This window comes from Fukomys damarensis, unplaced genomic scaffold (genome assembly GCF_012274545.1).
Source record: "Fukomys damarensis isolate Sample0158 unplaced genomic scaffold, DMR_v1.0_HiC HiC_scaffold_16, whole genome shotgun sequence".
Taxonomy (NCBI): Eukaryota; Metazoa; Chordata; class Mammalia; order Rodentia; family Bathyergidae; genus Fukomys; species Fukomys damarensis.
The window spans coordinates 24,736,328-24,754,564 of NW_022900928.1; the positions used below are offsets into that span (position 1 = coordinate 24,736,328).

General features: G+C 35.0%; 1 protein-coding gene and 1 pseudogene across 1 annotated transcript; both read left to right on the forward strand.

Moving 5' to 3' along the window:
* The first annotated feature begins 2,047 nt into the window (after positions 1-2,047).
* Positions 2,048-3,013, forward strand: LOC104847745 (olfactory receptor 51F1). Its single transcript, XM_010603318.2, has one exon. The coding sequence runs from the start codon at positions 2,063-2,065 to the stop codon at positions 3,011-3,013; it is 951 nt and encodes a 316-aa protein (XP_010601620.1). The 5' UTR covers positions 2,048-2,062.
* Positions 3,014-11,765: 8,752 nt separating this feature from the next.
* LOC104847746 lies at positions 11,766-12,688 on the forward strand (annotated as a pseudogene).
* Positions 12,689-18,237: the final 5,549 nt, after the last annotated feature.

Here is an 18,237-nt window from a genome sequence, read left to right on the forward strand (position 1 = left end):
TTCAGTAAACATTCAATTACTTTTCTAAATATATTTCACCTGCGTTTGGTTGCATCCATAAATATGTAAGCACTGGTATGGAAAGCTGACTGTATATGTATGATATGTATTCTTTTGCACTTAATATCCCTGTGGAACATTGGCCACTTGAGTTAATAGCTTAAAACCTCATGAGACTTCACAGCCCTGCCCTGTATTTATAAATAGAGAAAGATTTTGGTTAACCTTTGTCCACGGTCTCAGGAGGACCATGTCTTAGTGATGACTACATGGCTTAATTCCAACCAACTATAAAACGGATAGCTTCAGAACTGCACACTGCTCCCTCCCTGCTGGTAAAGACACAAAATATTCCTCTTTCCAGGTGAAACTGGTAAGATGGTAGAAAAAGTGTTCACTGTAATGTCTTTGTAACTGATTATTACCCATTCAAAAATAATCAAATAGGCTAACAGAAAATAAGATAACTCTAGTATCTGCTTTGTCCTCAGAGAACCATATAGCATTGTCTAATCATTTAAGGTTTATGTTTCAATGGTTTTTCTGGGATAGAATTAATAACCATGAGACTAAAGATTTATCACTGATAAGCATAAAAGTATAACACTGTGTGCAATTATTAAGAGGTACTTACTCCCTTGAAGTAAATTTCACTACAGCCAATTAGTATTACACAAGCTTAATTGAAAAATGCAAAAATTTTAAGTAATGTTGCTATTATTTAGTCTTGAGTTTTTCTATAATGTAAGTTTACTGCTTAAAATTGTTTTTTAGAATTTTAGTTGAATGAGACTCTACAACATTTCTGCTTATCCTGCCTTCCTCATTCCGTCCATTGAAAACATCTATATTTCTTCAAGTCAATATACCTCACTTCACATTCCTTCAATAGCAGTGTCTTCCTAGTAATTCAGAGAGAAAGGCAGACATTAGGTTATCTGTGACGTAATTCTCTACCAAGCTACTCATTTGCCACTTTCTCTCTGGTGTCATTGGAAAATGATGATTGTCATTCTTTTGAAGGTTAATTAGTATAATGATTTATATTTGATCGCCTAGTACTTTCTTAAGGATGTTTTATATCAACTAATCACTCTAATCTATATTTTCAATCTTTAGCTACTGTCCCTACTTTGGTGGATTAATGTATGCATCTCTTTAAGTCTTTCCATCTTTAAATATTGTCTATTCACTTTCAGCCTTCTTTAGTCATGCTCTATCCCTCTCCTTGACTTCACACCCAAGTTTCTGGAATTCAAATGCACAGTACGTCCACTAATTTTCCATTCATTCTCCAAGACGCTGTCCCAGATTGCCAATTTTAATCCCCCAAATTCACCTGTATTTTCCCAGGTTCAGTAACAAATCGAAAGCACATTTGAAATTTTTAATCTATACCATCTTGGCTCAAGCCCTTGGACACTATCAATCACACAACACTCAGTCAGGACACCATGTTCTTTTGGTTTCTATGGTTTCTATGAAGCTGTGTGCTCTCATTTTTTTTATACAGGACATAGTCATTTCCAAAAATTTCTACAGAGTTCTGTTTTGATTGATTTCTCTTATACATTTGCATTCTTCACCCATATTGTTAAATTAAAATAATATATACACAATGATAACTTCACTTATATTGCTGGCAAAAATGTAGAGACCTATGCCTGAAAACTCAATCACGTAGGGCAACTGAAGATTCAAGGCTATCTTTCAGTGGATTTCTCTTTCTCTTTATACTCAAAATTGAATGCTCTGATATTTTAACTAGTTTTATACAGAGAAACTGATGGAATTTAAACATCTATCAATATAAAAATAATTACAAGAATGTGTAAGACTATATGCAAATATTTTCCTTAGGTTTCAGGATAAAAATATAACTCTCATAAATGTCCCTAATTATGAATGTAAAATGAATATCAGAACATAATTTAGAATTTTCTCTATTACCTTGAAAAACTATCCTATCAAAAATAATTAAATATTTTGGTATAATATTACAATTTGTTCCTTCTATAGGATGTGAAAATTATGCACACAATTGTTATGGATCCAGGACAAAATGAAATTACTAAGCAACTTGACATCTAAATCTCCAGCCTTCTTGTTGACTGGCATTCCTGGCTTGGAATCTGCCCAGGCCTGGATCTCCATCCCCTTTTGTTGTCTTTACGCCATTGCCCTCTCTGGGAACAGCATGATCCTCTTCATCATCATCACCCAGCAGAGTCTCCATGCGCCCATGTACTATTTCCTCTCCATGCTGTCAGCCACAGATCTGGGCTTGACTGTTTCTACAATGTCAACAACTTTGGGTATCTTGTGGTTTGATGCAAGAGAAATCAGTCTAGATGCCTGCATCATCCAGATGTTTTTCCTTCATGGATTCACCTTCATGGAATCTGGAGTGCTAGTGACTACGGCTTTTGACCGCTATGTGGCAATCTGTAACCCTCTCAGGTACACCACAATTCTCACAAATTCCAGAATCACTCAGATGGGACTCCTGATGATTTTACGAACTGTGGTTTTAATACTGCCACTGCTTTTGCTCCTTAAGCCTCTCTCTTTCTGCAGAATGAATGTCCTTTCCCATTCTTACTGTTATCATCCAGATGTGATTAAATTAGCATGTTCTTACACTCGAGCAAATAGCATCTGTGGATTAGTTGATCTTGTCTTTACCACAGGGATAGATGTACCATGCATCATCCTGTCTTATATCTTGATTATTCACTCTGTCCTTGGTATTGCCTCCCCACAAGAAAGGTGCAAGGTCTTCAGCACCTGTGTCTCCCACATTGGAGCAGTTGCTGTATTCTACACCCCCATGATAAGCCTGTCTTTGGTTCATCGTTATGGTCGGTCAGCTCCCAAAGTGGTCCATTCAATGATGGCCAATGTATACCTGCTTTTGCCCCCGGTGCTCAACCCCATCATCTACAGTATAAAAACAAAACAGATCCGCAAGGCTGTACTGAGCCTGCAAAAAATAAACAGAGGGTGTGTTTGAAAAACTTTCATGTAAACAATATTTTTCTGTAAAGAGAAACCCTAGTCAGTTAATATCTAGATTAATGTCACATTATTCATTTATTCCATGGTATTTCATAAACTTTGTCTGTGTTCAGTCATAAACTGGAAGTATAGTATGCAATCAAGAATTTTATATTTTAAGAAAGGAGATAGAAAAAATGAAGCAATTAAATAATGAAAATAGTGCACCAAGTAATTTTCCTGTTTAATGCTGTGTTCTACTAGTGCTAAAGACACATTTCACTTATTCTTCAAAATATCACAAACATAAAATATGGGTAATTATATTTTACTTTTGAACAAATTGAAGTTTAGAGATAGTTAGACCACCAAAGCCACACAACTAATATCAAGCAGCCTTGAGATTTTAATCCAGGCTTCTTGTATCTCAGACCCCCTGCTCTTCATATCCATTACATACTCTATGAAAAGCAGTTGGAAGAAATATTGTAAGATCAAATAAGACCCAGTTATCCACTAACTTATACCATGTCTCAAAAAGTTATGGTATCCCTTCTAGAATATACTTTATTTATGTTTAAATTAAATTTATTGGTACCCTTAATATATACAATATAATGACATTCACTGTTGCAAATTTGTATGTTTCCATAATCAACCCTTGTTCTTATTTTTCCCCATTTTCCTGCCATCCCTTCAACTCCTCCTTCCCTTCCTCCCTATCTACAAAGACTCTTTTTCATCATTTTTCATTTTGTTATATTAATTCCACTCCCTTCTTTTCTTTCCCCTGTCCCTCCCATTTCTCCTTCTCCTTTGTCCCTTTTCTTCCTATTTCACATTATCTATTATGCCTGTTAGTCCTTATTTACACTTTCAATTTCTCATACTAGAGAAATTACTTGCTATTTATACATATGTCCTATTTATATCACTTAAGAGTATTGCCTCAATGTACATCCATTTAGCTATAAACATGTCTAATTTCTCAATTTTATGGCTGAGTAGTATTCCATTTCATTTTTAAAAACACTAATTTATCTTTATTGTAAATAACCCTTAATATGAGAGGTAAAAATAGATAGCTCATTACACGTAGACTTAAATTATTATCCAGTGCTGGACAGTCAAAAGAAGTTCTGGAATTAGGAATCTTTTCTTATTTGATACCTAAAGAAGAACTCTGGAGAGCTAGACACTTTATGAAGCTGAGTGCAGGAAATTTTAGAATATAAATTATTACCTATTTTTTTCACAATGATCCCTTAGGAATTTACTGAAATCTATGTATCCTTACTCTGCAAAAAACAAAGATAAATAAATTCACATTATTTTTCATACAATTTTAAAATTCAAAAATGGCATAAAGGACTACAGGGCTCTCTTTGTAAAACAAGTAACTAAGATAATTTATATCTTAACTTGTAAGTTGTCAAGTTACTAATTTATAAGCAATTATACAGAGCTAGATCCCAAATGATTGATACCCAAAAAAGGATTCAAGATAAAGGCAGCCAAAAATCTTAAAACATCTATTGCATAAAATGGTTGGGGAAATTGAGCAGAAAACAGTGATAGAAATCTGATTTGAATCAAATCAACTTCATTAGGAAATTAAGTTGGGAAAATGATGACAAATATGAGTGATATTCCATGTATCTCACAAACACTGAGAAACAGTGTGCTACAGACAGCACACACCAGGTTACAAGCCATCTACATACAACTTTCCAAGTTTGTGTTAATCGATCTCATAACAGTAACTGTGAAATCATTACAGAGGGAATATTTACACTACAGAAATTGGTAGTCATCACAAATGAGAACCTTTTTCCCTTTAAGAGATGTGGTATATTGTTGCATGATTCTGGAAAAGAAGCCACATTCATGTTTGTGTGAAAAACGTGGCCACAGTTATGTTCATTACCCAATGCGGAGTTCACAGCAACCAAAAAAAAAAACGGCCAAAGACTTTGCTTTGCAAACCAAATTTGTTTGCAAACAAGTGTTGTGAACTGAGGTACCATTGTATGTATTTACAAGGAAATAGTTACATCATCATAATAAAAATAATTAATAATAATAATAATATCATAGCCATAATCAAAGCAAATATATTGATTTTTATCATAAAAGCCAGAACACAAACTTATTCATGCTTTTTGATCAGTGTCATTCTGACTCCCAATATGATTTACACACATTCATGTCTCCAGAGACTCATGCAAGCCTCTAATTGTGTTCCCCACATTTTCCTTTCTTCAACTGATCAATCATTATGAAAAAAATTTACAGGAGAAAGATAAATCAAGTGTTTTTTCATTCAAAAGGAAGGAATCTAGTATTTCACATCCCTTGAAATAAAGTGCATGCTCATCTACCTCATTCCTCATTCTCCTAGAGAGGTTCGTTTTGTCATTTTTTTCATAGGTACCGAGCTAATTTCATGCTGAATCAGGCTAATCCCCACTCCAAAAGATCACATTTCTTCATCCTCTGGTTTCAGTTTATATTATCATCATAGTTCCATATTCTTTGTAAATCATTATTAACCAATCCAAGCTCTAACAATATGCTTTAATAAATTTATTCTCTATAATCTTAAAGACCACACTCTATGTGATTTATTTTCTACAGGCATATGTCTAAATGCATATATTGGCTTTAACTGAGTATTCTTTTCAAATAGTTTTTAGGGGTGAAGGGAGGGTAGGGACAAGGGGGAACAAATGAGAACCAAGACCTGTCATGTAGAGGTACAAGATCCCAATGATGAATGTAACTGTCCTGTATACCTAAAATGTACCAATAAACTCAATAAAAAGAAAAAAAATTTTTAAATAAGATTTTTTTTAGCATCTAGTCTGACGCCTGCTTCAATGACACCTCTAGAAAACTTAGCACACATCTGAGTACAACTTGTCAAAGAATTTTTGAGAATGCTAAAGGGATGAAAGAAAAAAGGCATGAGTTGACAATCCAGTAAAGAATAAATACAGTGAAAATTCTGGATCCAAATGTAGACATTATTTTTTACTGATTCATTTATAGTACTGGAGATTGAACCAAGCCCTTTACTCTGAGGCACATCTCCAAACACTTTCTATGGGGTTTTTTGTTCGTTTATTTGTTTGTGTATGTGTGTGTTTTTTGGACACAAAATCTAAGTAAGCTGCAAAGTTTCCCAGGCTCTTCTCACTCATGTCTCAGCCTCCCATAATGCTGGGCTTACAGGCACAGGACACCACTCTTGGCTTGAAACTATTTTCAAAACACACACACACACACACACACACACACACCAGTACTTTATTCAGGTGGAGCTCAATTATTTAACAAACTAAAGATAATATGTGAAAAAGAAAATGTTATGCAGTATAGCTAATACTTGGAAGCAGCCCAATTACCCATCAGCTAGAGACTGGATAAAGAAGATGTGGGTTTTTTGTGAAATGGAGTACTACTCTATCATAAAGATTGAGAAACTAAAGACATTTATAGCTAAGTGGATGCACATTAGAGACATACTCTTAAATGAAAATAATAGGACACACATGTGTAAATACCATATAGTTTCTCTACTGTGATAAACAAAATTTGTAAATAAGGGTCAAAATGTATAATTGATATTTTGTAATAGGAAGAAAAGGTCTAAAAGTGTTGGGCATATAGGAGGAGTAGGGGAAAGGGAAAAAGGGAAGATAAAAAATAAGAAAAAAGGAAAAAATGGAAACAAATTCTTTGTAGATAGGGAAGGGTGGAGGGCAAATGGGAGACTAGGGGAATGGGGAAAAAAATAAGAACCAAGATATGGCATGTAAAGGTACAAGTTCCCGATGATGAATGTAACTCTATTGTGTATCTAAAATGTACCAATAAGAATATTTTTAAGACACATCAAAACATATATGCATTTTACTATGATTAAATTATATCATTTAGATCAATAAAATTCATATAAATTCTTATTTTGATTTTATGAATAGTATTAAATAATAAAAATAATAGAAAACACCTATAAATATTAGATGCACTATAAATAAATTATTATAGTCTATGAAAAAATAATTAATTTTCTTAGAAATAGTATTTATTTTCACATAGGTGCTTCCAAAAACTATCTTCCTGCCGTGAAACAGCTATCCTCATGAAGGACTCCTAATTTCATAGTTCTGTTTCACTATTAGCTGCCAATTTATGGAAAACCATTTAATACACAGACATACTCAGCTACCTCATCTTTGACAAAGGAGTCAGTCATCCTCACTGGACGAAGATAGCATCTTAAATAAATGGTATTGGAAAAACTGGATTTCAACCTGCCAAAGATTAAAACTAGACCCTTCTCTTTCACCATGCACTAAACTAAAATCCAAGTGGATTAAAGATCTAAATATTAAAACAGAAACACTAAACTTGCTGGAAGATAAGTTAGGTAGAACTCTCAAAGACATTGGCATGGGAAAAGACTTTATGAACAAATCCTCAATAGCACGGGAATTAGCACAAAGAAACAACAACTGGGATCTCATCTTATTAATAGGGTTAATTTTGTACTGCTGTGATCCAAGATACTATAGAAATATCTGATATACTTTTTAACTCAAAATAAGAGTTAATTCTGTAAAATGTTTACAAAAATCATACAACACAAAAAAAGACCCAAGTGAAAATATTTGATCTTCTCCTTAAGCACAAATGTGTGCCAAAGGAAAAAAATGTTAATTTATGTTAAAGTCTGCACATGCTGCAAGAACACACAGATATTCACTCAGACACAAAGCATTCTTCCAGCAAAAAATAAAAATAAAAAGTGTTTGTTTGAGGTTTGATCCACTACGTTCGATACCTCCAGAAATTTTGTTCATTGTTTACTGGTTATTTTTCTAACCTGTCTAATTTGATCATGGCAGAGTGGGATAGTATTTTCCTCAAGGAATTTGTATTCTGCCTGAGCAAAGTAGTGCTCTAGTGGGGTTCACTATTAAAATTGTCATTCATAAATATAAAAGAGTTTTCCTTACTTTATGAAACCTGTCTAATACACAGAAAAGCATTCAATATGGCATAAAAGCTAACTCAACGAATTGCTCTCAGACAGCTCTTGGTTTTGTTTTAAATAAGATGTCCTAATTTTTCTATCATTACCAATTAATAGAGAAGGATGAAAGGAATAACTTGGAATGAGGGTAAAGACTTTTCCTTCTTTGGCCTTCTCCTTGACCCTCACTGTTAGAGTCTCTAGTTTTTCACATCTTGAAAAACTATTCATTTCTGTTTTCTGGCTTCGGAGTCATCTCAGCTTTTGTAAATATAATTACTTTCAGGTGGTTTCCCTGTGCACTAGACCTGATTTTTATATTGAATTCTTAAATTCCATTGTTTTCAAGACATCCTTGCCTAGGTTCTTTTATTTGACTCCCACAGAGTACGATAAAATTGTGTCCCTATTTCAGTCATATCATTTTGCCATTTCTCTCAAATGTAACAATCAAGTTATAAAACATAGAATCATATTTTCATCCTTCCTAATATTTAAAACATGTTCCTAATGAGTTACAAAATACCGCCGGCATCTTTTATCCCTAGTGCACTAGATGTGTTCGATTCTTTTGAAATTGGTGCAGTTTCCATTTTAGGACTGGACCCCAAAGAGCCAATATAGCACACAATGAATAGAACTTGTGGAAACACACAGACATGAATACAGAAACTTCCCTGGACATGCCCATTATTATAGCTTGAGGCAATAATTTAAACAACTCTTTTGGAAAATAGCTCATATTAAAATAATATAACAGAGACATGCAGCACAGTCTCTGGCTCTGTATTAAATTTTATTCTTCCTTTCCTAGACATACGACTCCCTCACCTAGCCTATAATCCAATCCATGAACTCAATCAATGATTCCTAATCTCTACGTGGTAAAAAAAAAGAGAGAGAGAGAGAGACCTTTAATTTTGTCCTTCCAGCACAATTTCTGCCTTACACATCACAAATGTGGCAGCTTTTAGCCTTGTTATTTTTATCCAGATAATCCCACTAATCACTTATTTAGGTGTCCTGATAATGCAAAATTATTTCAAAATTATCCAAATTCTTGCTCCACATTTGAGTGTTCACATTCAGGCAGAATGGTGATAAAGGGTTCACAGAAGGACGCTAGTACCTAGACAACCCGTGAAGTAGCACTTGTCTTATCCATTTGTCCCTGCCCCTTCCCAAACCACATCCATTAACAGTGACAGCTCACCACCCTGAAAATAATTTTTAGCACACTATTGCCACTACTAAACTTCATGCAATGTCAAAATGTCATTTGGCCAAATAAAATATTCATTAATTCATATGTACTATGTCAATACTTTAATATTATCTTTTAAAAGTAATAGAAGGGCTGGGAAGGTAGCTGAGTGGAGAGCATTTGCCAGCATGCAAGGGGCCTGGGTCCAATCCTCAGGACTGCAAAAATTAAAAATAAAATGAAACAATAGAAACAGGGCACTATGGCTCTTAGATAACTGCTTCCGTTGCTTTCACCAAATAATCATTTAATGGCAGCCAATTTTCCTGATAAGGTATATTGCACTCAAGTCCCTAATGTTCCCCCATTTTTCATTTATTTTCACCCTTTCCTCTAGTATCTTTATTATCACTTTTGCCTCTTTAACCAGAAAAAGGAAATTTTCATTGTTGGGTCTATTAAAACTGTCACTCCACACGTTGTTTCAGTCATAGAGTATTTTCTGACTCTAGGACTTGCACTATTCAGTCTGTGCTTTCACCAGTTTTATGCTACTGTTTATGTTTATCACGTTTCACATTAGAGAACAACATATTAGAGTGCATCAGTACATTCTTTATTTGTGCATCATTAGCCATAAGGTCTAGCGGCTTTTTTTGGTCTTTATGATAGATATAAACGAAAAGCCTCTTTTCTAAATTTAAGGAATTAGCACAGTCTGTTCAATAATGTAATGCATTGTCTTTAACTATTATCCAAAAGGATGATAGTATAATAAGTGTATTTATGGAATATAAGGATGACCACAATACACAGTAAAAAAATAATTGTTCAAAATCTGATTAAATGAATGAATGGCATATGTTAATGTTCCATTACTACAAGTAGTTGTTTATTATTAATGAATTGTGAGGAATTAAAATGATCATTCAGATACAATGTAATCATAAAGATTTAAAATCACATTTCCAAAAGCCATTCTACTAAAACTGAGTACCACTTTATGTAGGCATAGATAATACTTTAAAATGTCAATTAAATTATAAAAGACTTTTTGAAAAAGGACTTTCATATTACTGGTGAAATTGATTATAGTGATTTATTATAACTGACCATTATGTTCTTTCTAATAGAAATGATACCTATTTTTCTGCTAACTTTTATATTACTAACTTCGCAGTATACCAACTACATTATTCCTGTCAGGGATATCAATGCTTCAAACATATTTCTAAGGATGTTACTAGCCTCTTCATTGCATATATTTTTGTTTCAGGCATTTTCTTCTAAAGATAATATATAGACCCTAGTGGTTGAGAGGAGAGCCTCTCAGAGACATATTATCCAAGACTTAAATCTAAATCCTATCACTGCTTAGTTTTGTTACCAAAACCAGTGTACTCAAGCTTCTACATGATAGCTTATACCTGTATAATAACTTCAGTTATTATAATAACGTCTCTCTCAGACTTGTTATGAGGACAGACAGAATAAAGCCTCTCACACACTGTCTATCGATGTTACATGTGTTACCTTATTGTAACATTTCTATAGAAGCCTAACAACAGCAATCCATGTGAAGAATAAAAAAAAAAAGGGAGAAATTGGAAAAATGGAAATAAAGTGTGTGTGAATGGTGAGGAGAAGAGGGGGTGAAGGGAGGGCAGGGATGAGGGGAAAAATGAGAACCAAGACCTGTCATGTAGAGGTACAAGATCCCAATGATGAATGTAACTGTACTGTATACCTAGAATGTACCAATAAACTCAATTAAAAAAAGAATAGATAAAACTCTATGTTGCTCTTGATTTTTAAAAATGATATCAGCCTACACAATGCTAAACTAGATTTTTATGATTTTTACGTTAAGAAGGTATTGATAACCAGAGTCATTGGAACAGAAATACTTTCCTCACCTACATACATGCAGTCAGTAAGGGTAAGCTGACATTGTCTTGAGTAGGGTTCTTGTTTTTGTGATCATTCTGAATCGACATTCATTCTGCCTAATAAATGAGAGTAATGCAATTTTTATCTATTTCCTGTTTTCATTAATTATTCAATTTTATTAACAATCACTCATTTCTCCTTCTAGCCCAATTCCTAATAATTGGTGACAGAAAAGAACATCAAATTATGTATTGTGCCAAGAAAAGCTAAAATAAACTCTTTCCATGCGGAGTGATCCTAAACAGATCTCAAACTCTAGATAAGAAAATAATAAGTTACCTCTAATTTTAAAAGGGAGGTAAAAGCTGGGTGTGGTGGCGCATGCCTGTAATCCCAGCTCTCGGGAGGCTGAGGAAGGAGGATTGCTGTGAGTTCGAGACCAGCCTGGGCTACATAGTGAGTTCCAGGTCAGTCTCAAATACATAGTGAGACCCTGTCTCAAAAAAAAAAACTAAAAGGGAGTTAAAATGTAAACAATGTCTACTTTTCTAATTAAAATAAAAGTATATACTAATACATTCTTATTTCAGAACAGTGGACTATCACAAACACATTGTGCTCCCATGCACTATAATGCCAATCTTTGTTAACTCCACCTCTCCAATTTGCCTCCTGACAGGAGTCCCTGGACTCGAATGGGCCCACAGGTGGGTCTCCATCCCCTTCTGCTGCCTCTATTTAACTGTCTGTCTGGGAACAGCTTGATCCTCTTCGTAGTCCTCACTGAGCCCAGCCTCCATGAGCCCACGTTCTGTTTCCTGTCCATGTTGTCCACCTCCGACGTGGGTTTCTGCATCTCTACATTGGTGGCTGTGCTGAAAATATTCTGGCTCAACGCCCAAGGGATCAGCTTCAATGCTTGTTTATCACAAATGTTCTTCATTCATTTTTTCGCTGTCATGGAATCCTCAGGGCTCTTGGCCGTGGCTTTTGAGCATTTCACAGCCATTTCTAACACTCTGAGATATGCTTCCTTCTTAACTGATCTTAAGACAGCACAAATTGGAGCAGCGATTATCACTAGAGGGCCACTAGTACTAATACCCACAGTGGTCTTACTTAAGTGTCTGTCATTCTGCCACAGTCATGTTCTCTGCCACCCTTACTGCTTCCACCCTGATGTGACAAAGCTGTTCTGCAGGCACCAGGGTCACCAGTGCATTTGGACTTTCTGTAACTACGTCTATGGCTGGAATCGATTCATCCTCTTACGTCCTGATAAATCACTCAGTTCTCAACACTGCATCCCCTGGGGAGAGGAAGAAGGCTTTCAACACCTGCATCTCTCACACCTGCACTTTGGCCATATTCCACGTCCCCTTGATCAGCCTGTCTTTTGTTCACAGATTTGGAACATGTGCCCCGCCTTTTGTGCCCAGCCTCATTGCTAATGTGTACCTGCTCATCCCCCCGTGATGAATCCCAGCATCTACAGTGTGAAAACCAAGTAGACTCAGAAAGCTGCACAGCAACTCCTATCTTCCAAGAAAAATTAAATTTAAAATTATACTTAGAAGGTAACTCTTCAGATATCATTAAAAAATATTTCACAAATTGGCATTACAAACCACATCTTTCTAGAATTTGTTGCAACTAGATATTGCCCAGAATGAATTTCTACTTATTGCTCTTTTCCATGACTTTGTTTCCTTGTCATTTATCACATTTGTAACTCAAATCTTCTCAAGTTTTAAACTCCCTCTTAAATAGCTATATGCTTTTTCACATCCCACATTTCTGGGATTTTCTTACTCTCTAACATTTATCATAGTTTTCAGGTTAATTTTCAAAAAAAAATCTCATTCAGTTAAATCACTATTTCTTCCAAATAAAAGCATATTCTAGATATATCGATAGATGATAGATAGATAGATAGATAGATAGATAGATAGATATAGATATACACACACACACATACACACACGTGTGAGTTGGGGTAGTACTTGGAGTCATACATAATAACTCCATTTCTTAAGGACTTTCACAGTCTGGGCTTAGCTTTTATTTTCTACTTTAAATTCCACCTTTTGATATTGACTGACTCTCCCTGTTCACAAAACAAGATGCTATTTGTTGGAGCATATTCCACTCTCTCCCTCCTCCATCTATATTTCTCTCAGACTCTCCAGTTGGCCCCTCACCACCTGTAATTTCATCTGATTTGAAAGACCCATTTAAAATAGTATCCACATTAATTTTTTTCATGATTATACCGAGGATCTTACATTATCCTTTCTCAATACATTATCAGTGTTTTATCTGAATCTTCCTGTAACACATTTGGTTCTTGGATCTCTGGAGAACTGTACTTTTCCTAAGGATAAACAACAAGCTTATTTTCTTTGCACCCTTTGAGGGCCTCGCAAATATCCTCCTCCTAAGAGTTATCCCATAAATTGTTGCTTTTACCTTTTACTGTGAGTCATGTTTTACTAAGTCACTAAGTTTCCCAGGATGGGCTCAAACTGATTCTCCTGCCTCTGCCTTCCAGGGTTCTAAAATACAGACATGTACCACTGTGTCCAGCTTTACTTTAATTTTCAAAAACGTCTGCTAACCCCAATTTTTCTTCTTATATAAGAAAAGGTATAATATTTCTAACTTTTACATATAAGGATACAGTGTTTACATATAAGGATGCTTGGGTCCCTAAAATTACGGTACCTGAGGCTTACCTACTTACATAACCCATTATCAAAAGCAAATAATAAACTAAACTTTTGACTTTATTCTTATCATTAGGTGTTTTAGATGGACAACTTGGCCCTTTATGTCATCCCCAATATATGAGTCATTGAATGTACTTTCTTCTTTCTAACCCACTTTGATGCATACACCAAAGATTCAAAAAATCCTGAATTACCTAGAGCAATTTCAAGGACATTCTTAAAAAGCAATTGTCAAACAAATAAGTCTCTAATATAATAGAGAATTAGTGTCCCTCTGGTGTCTTATTCCAGTCTATAAATCTCTATTGCATCCAAGTGACCGTTTTTAGTTTTATTAAATTAAATTTATGTATACAACACATTCATATATTAAATATATTTCATACATGTTACTCAAAAATATGACATTATAAGCATCTGTTTGACTCATGCATTAAATTGTTCACCAAAAACAAATACCCAAAACTTTGATAAAGATGGTTTATTTTGCAGGATACTTTAGAAAGTACAAATGAAGAAATGTAAAAAAGAAACAGCCACGTTGGAAAAAAATAAAGAAAGCACACATTAAATAGCAGATAACCACTCTGGACAACTGGAATTCATTCCCTATGAAACCATTTCATTAACTGAATGAAACAGGCCTCAGAATTTTCCATTGAAGGATAGTAAATCCAATACAGATTCTATTCTCTCCTGTTTTTAGTGATGGGAGGCTCCTCCCTGGGAGTAACTCCCTTCAGTTACCAGTGGTACCAGAATATACCTGTTAAGTTCCTCTGAAGTCAAAGAAAAGTTCTTAGGCACAGAAAGAGAGGGCAGATATTGAAGGTTTAATGTTATCAGCATACTGCAATCTATCTTCCACTATTGTAGGTGAACTGAGAAGGGTGCTAAGAAATTATTTACCAATTTTTTCTATATTCAATTTCAGCCTCCTGTCATAGTTCAGGAATCTGCCCATTGAAATGATCTAGTTCTGTACACACGAATAATATAGGTCCCTTATTACATTTCTCTGGCAGAGCATAGCTTCTATAGTCACCCCTGTGATCCTTTTGTTTTAATAATCTTATAGAGCTATAATTGATATGCCAAAATACTGCACGTATTTAATATATGTGATGTAACAAATTTAGATACATGCATACAGCCACAAAGCCATCTAACATATGGGTCACAACCATATCTATCACCTTCAAAAGTAATCTCATACCCTATTGAGGTTTTGACTTTTTGTTTTATTGAGTTTATTGGTACAATCTAGGTCTACAATACAGTTACATTCATTACTGGGATCCTGTACCTTCATGTGACAGGTCTTGGTTCTCATTTTTTCCCCTTGTCCCTGCCCTCTCTTCACCCCCTCCTTCCCTCCCTATTAATAAAGTCTTTATTTCCATTTTTTCATTTTCTCATATTTTTTCTTTTCCCTTATTTCCTTGATTTTTTATTTCTTTATTGGTTTGTTGGTTGTTTTGGTGTTAGTCTTGTAGTTAGAATAGGTAGCGTGAGATCTATCATTTTAATAGTCTTTAAATCTGCAATACAGTATTAACTGATATTAACATATCAGCATTATGTTGTACACTTGTCTCAGCTTATTCATTTATAATAACTGAAACTTTATACTCAGTGCACCAAAATTATCTGTTTCCCCAAATTGCCTTTTTGTTTTTTATTCATTAAAAACCAACAGTTATCCAAGTAAATCCTCCAAATTCTATATGTAATTCTCTGTTCCTACCCTGGAGCAACAATCCAAATTCCTAATCATGAGTCAATTACAATGAAATCATAGTTTTGTTGCTGTTGTTGTTGTTGTTGTTGTTGTTTGGTACCGGGGATTGAACTCAGGTCCTTGCGTGTTGTTTTTATCATTGAGTTTATTGGTACATTTTAGGTATACAGTACAGTTACATTCATCATTGGGATCTTGTACCTTTACATGACAGGTCTTGTTCTCATTTTTTCCCCATACCCCTGCCCTCCCTTCACCCCCTGCACTGTTCCCTATTTACAAAGACTTTGTTTTCATATTTTCATTTTCTCATATTTTTCATCTCCCTTATTTCCTTTCCCCTACCCTTCCCACTTCACCTACACTTTTAGCCCTTTTCTTCCTATTTCACATTGTAAATTATACCATTTGGATCTTATTTACACTTTTAGTTTTTCACACCAGAGAAACTATGCAGTTTTTACACGTGTGTCTTATTAATGTAACTTAAGGATATGGCCTTAATATGCATCCATTTTCTATGAATGACTCTAGCTTCTCATTCTTTATGGCTGAGTAGTACTCCATTTTATAGAAAAAACACATCTTCTTTATCCAGTCTCCAACTTATGGGCTTTTGGGCTGTTTCCAAGTTTTAGCTATTACAAACTGCCACTATAAACATGGGTGCCAATATATCACTGTGTTGTGATTCTTTTAATTCTTTTGGAAAGATGCCCAGCAGAGAGATAGCTGGGTCAAATGGAACCTATAATCCTAGTTCTTTGAGGTATCTCCATATTGATTTCCATAGAGGTTACATCAGTCTGCACTCCCATCAACAATGGAGAAGAATTCCTTTCTCCCCACAGACCCACAAACATTTGTTATCTGTTATTTCTTGATAGCAGCCATTCTTTGTGGGGTGAGGTGGAATCTCAGTGTTGTTTTCATCAGCATCTCTTGAATAACCATTGATGTGGAACATTTTTTCATATATTTATTTGTTGCTTTTACTTCTTTGTCTGAGAAATGTCTGTTCATTTCAGATGTCCATTTTTGAAGTGGGTCTCTATATTTGGGGGCCCTGATGCTTTTTTGAGTAGAGTACTTTATGTATTCTAGATAATAGTCCTTCGTTGGAGGAGCAGCTGGTAAACATTTTTTCCTGCATTGTAGGTTGTCTCTTAGCTCTGTTGGTGATTTCTTTTGCAGTGCAGAAGCTTTTTAAAAAGATGAGATCCCAGTTTTTGATTCTTTGTTCTAGTTCCTGTGCTACTGAGGATTTGTTCATAAAGTCTTTTCCTACGCCAATGTCTTCTTCAAGAGTTCTGCCTAACTTACTCCCTATATCTTCCAATTTATTCCACTGGTCCTCAGGTCTCTTTCTTTGCCAGTGCCATGCTATTTTTAGTGGCTTTATAGTATAATTTCAATTTGGGAATGGTTATGCCCCCTACCATGTCTCAGTTGCCCAGAATGTAGAATGGCTTTTGCTATTCTAGGCCTATTCTGGTTCCAAATGAATTTTTGGATTGTTTTATCTAGTTCTGTGAAATAGACTACTGGAATTTCAATCAGAATTGCATCGAATCTGTATAGCAGTTTTGGTAGTATGGCCATTTTCACTATGTTGATTCTTCCTACTGAGGAGCAGGGGATGTTTTTTCATTTCCTTATATCCTCTTTGATTTCTTTTTTCAGGGTGCTATAGTTTTCAGTGTAGAGGTCTTTCGCTTCTTTCTTTAGATTGATCTTTTTTTTTAATGCTATTGTGAAAATAATTGTTTCCCTAATTTCTCTCTCAGTGAGTCTGTTATTTGTGTACAAGAAGGTTATTGATTTCTTTTTTAGTGTTCACCTTGTATCCAGCTTCTCTGCTGAAAGTGTCAATTAAGTCTAGAAAGAAGTCTTTTGGAAGAATTTTTTAGGTCTTCTACATAGAGTATCATATCATCAGCAAATAATGACAGTTTCACTTCTTCCTTTCCTATCTTTATTTCTTTAATTTCTTTCTCTTGTCTAATTGATGTGGCTAATATTTCCAGAACTCTATTGAACAGGAGTGGTGACAGTGGGCATCCTTGTCTTGTTCCTGATTTTAATGTGAAGGTTTTCAGTTTTTGGCTATTTAATATGATGTTGGCTGTTGGCTTTTCATAGATAGCCTTGAAGTAGAGATAAAGACCATCTATGAAATCATAATTCTTTATTCTTTCCTAATACTTTCTAGTATAAGTGACCAGAGTTGAGACTACTTTAAAAAACATGCAGATGAGGAGATAGTTGCATACTAGAATCCAGGTAGCTTCTTTAACCTTCCAAAGCCAGGGATATGCAATTACCGGAAGAACCCAAAAGGTCCAAAGGAAAGACAAGGAGGCTTAAAAAGTGGTTGTGGTGATAGCTGTGACACCCTTCGGGAAAAGCAGGCAAGCAGCCAACAAGGGGCTAAGTAAAATTTACCACAAAAGGAAAGCAATGGAGGAGCAGGCTGGAGAGGCTGGAAGAGATTTCAGACTTTCATGTAGGCTTCACTCTGAATTAAAAAGAAAAGAAATAAGGAAGTTTGGTGGGAAGAAACACCTTATGCTTTCAAGCACTAATTAGTCAAGACAACTGGGTATCCTCAAATCCAAGTTATCTGAGGAGTTCC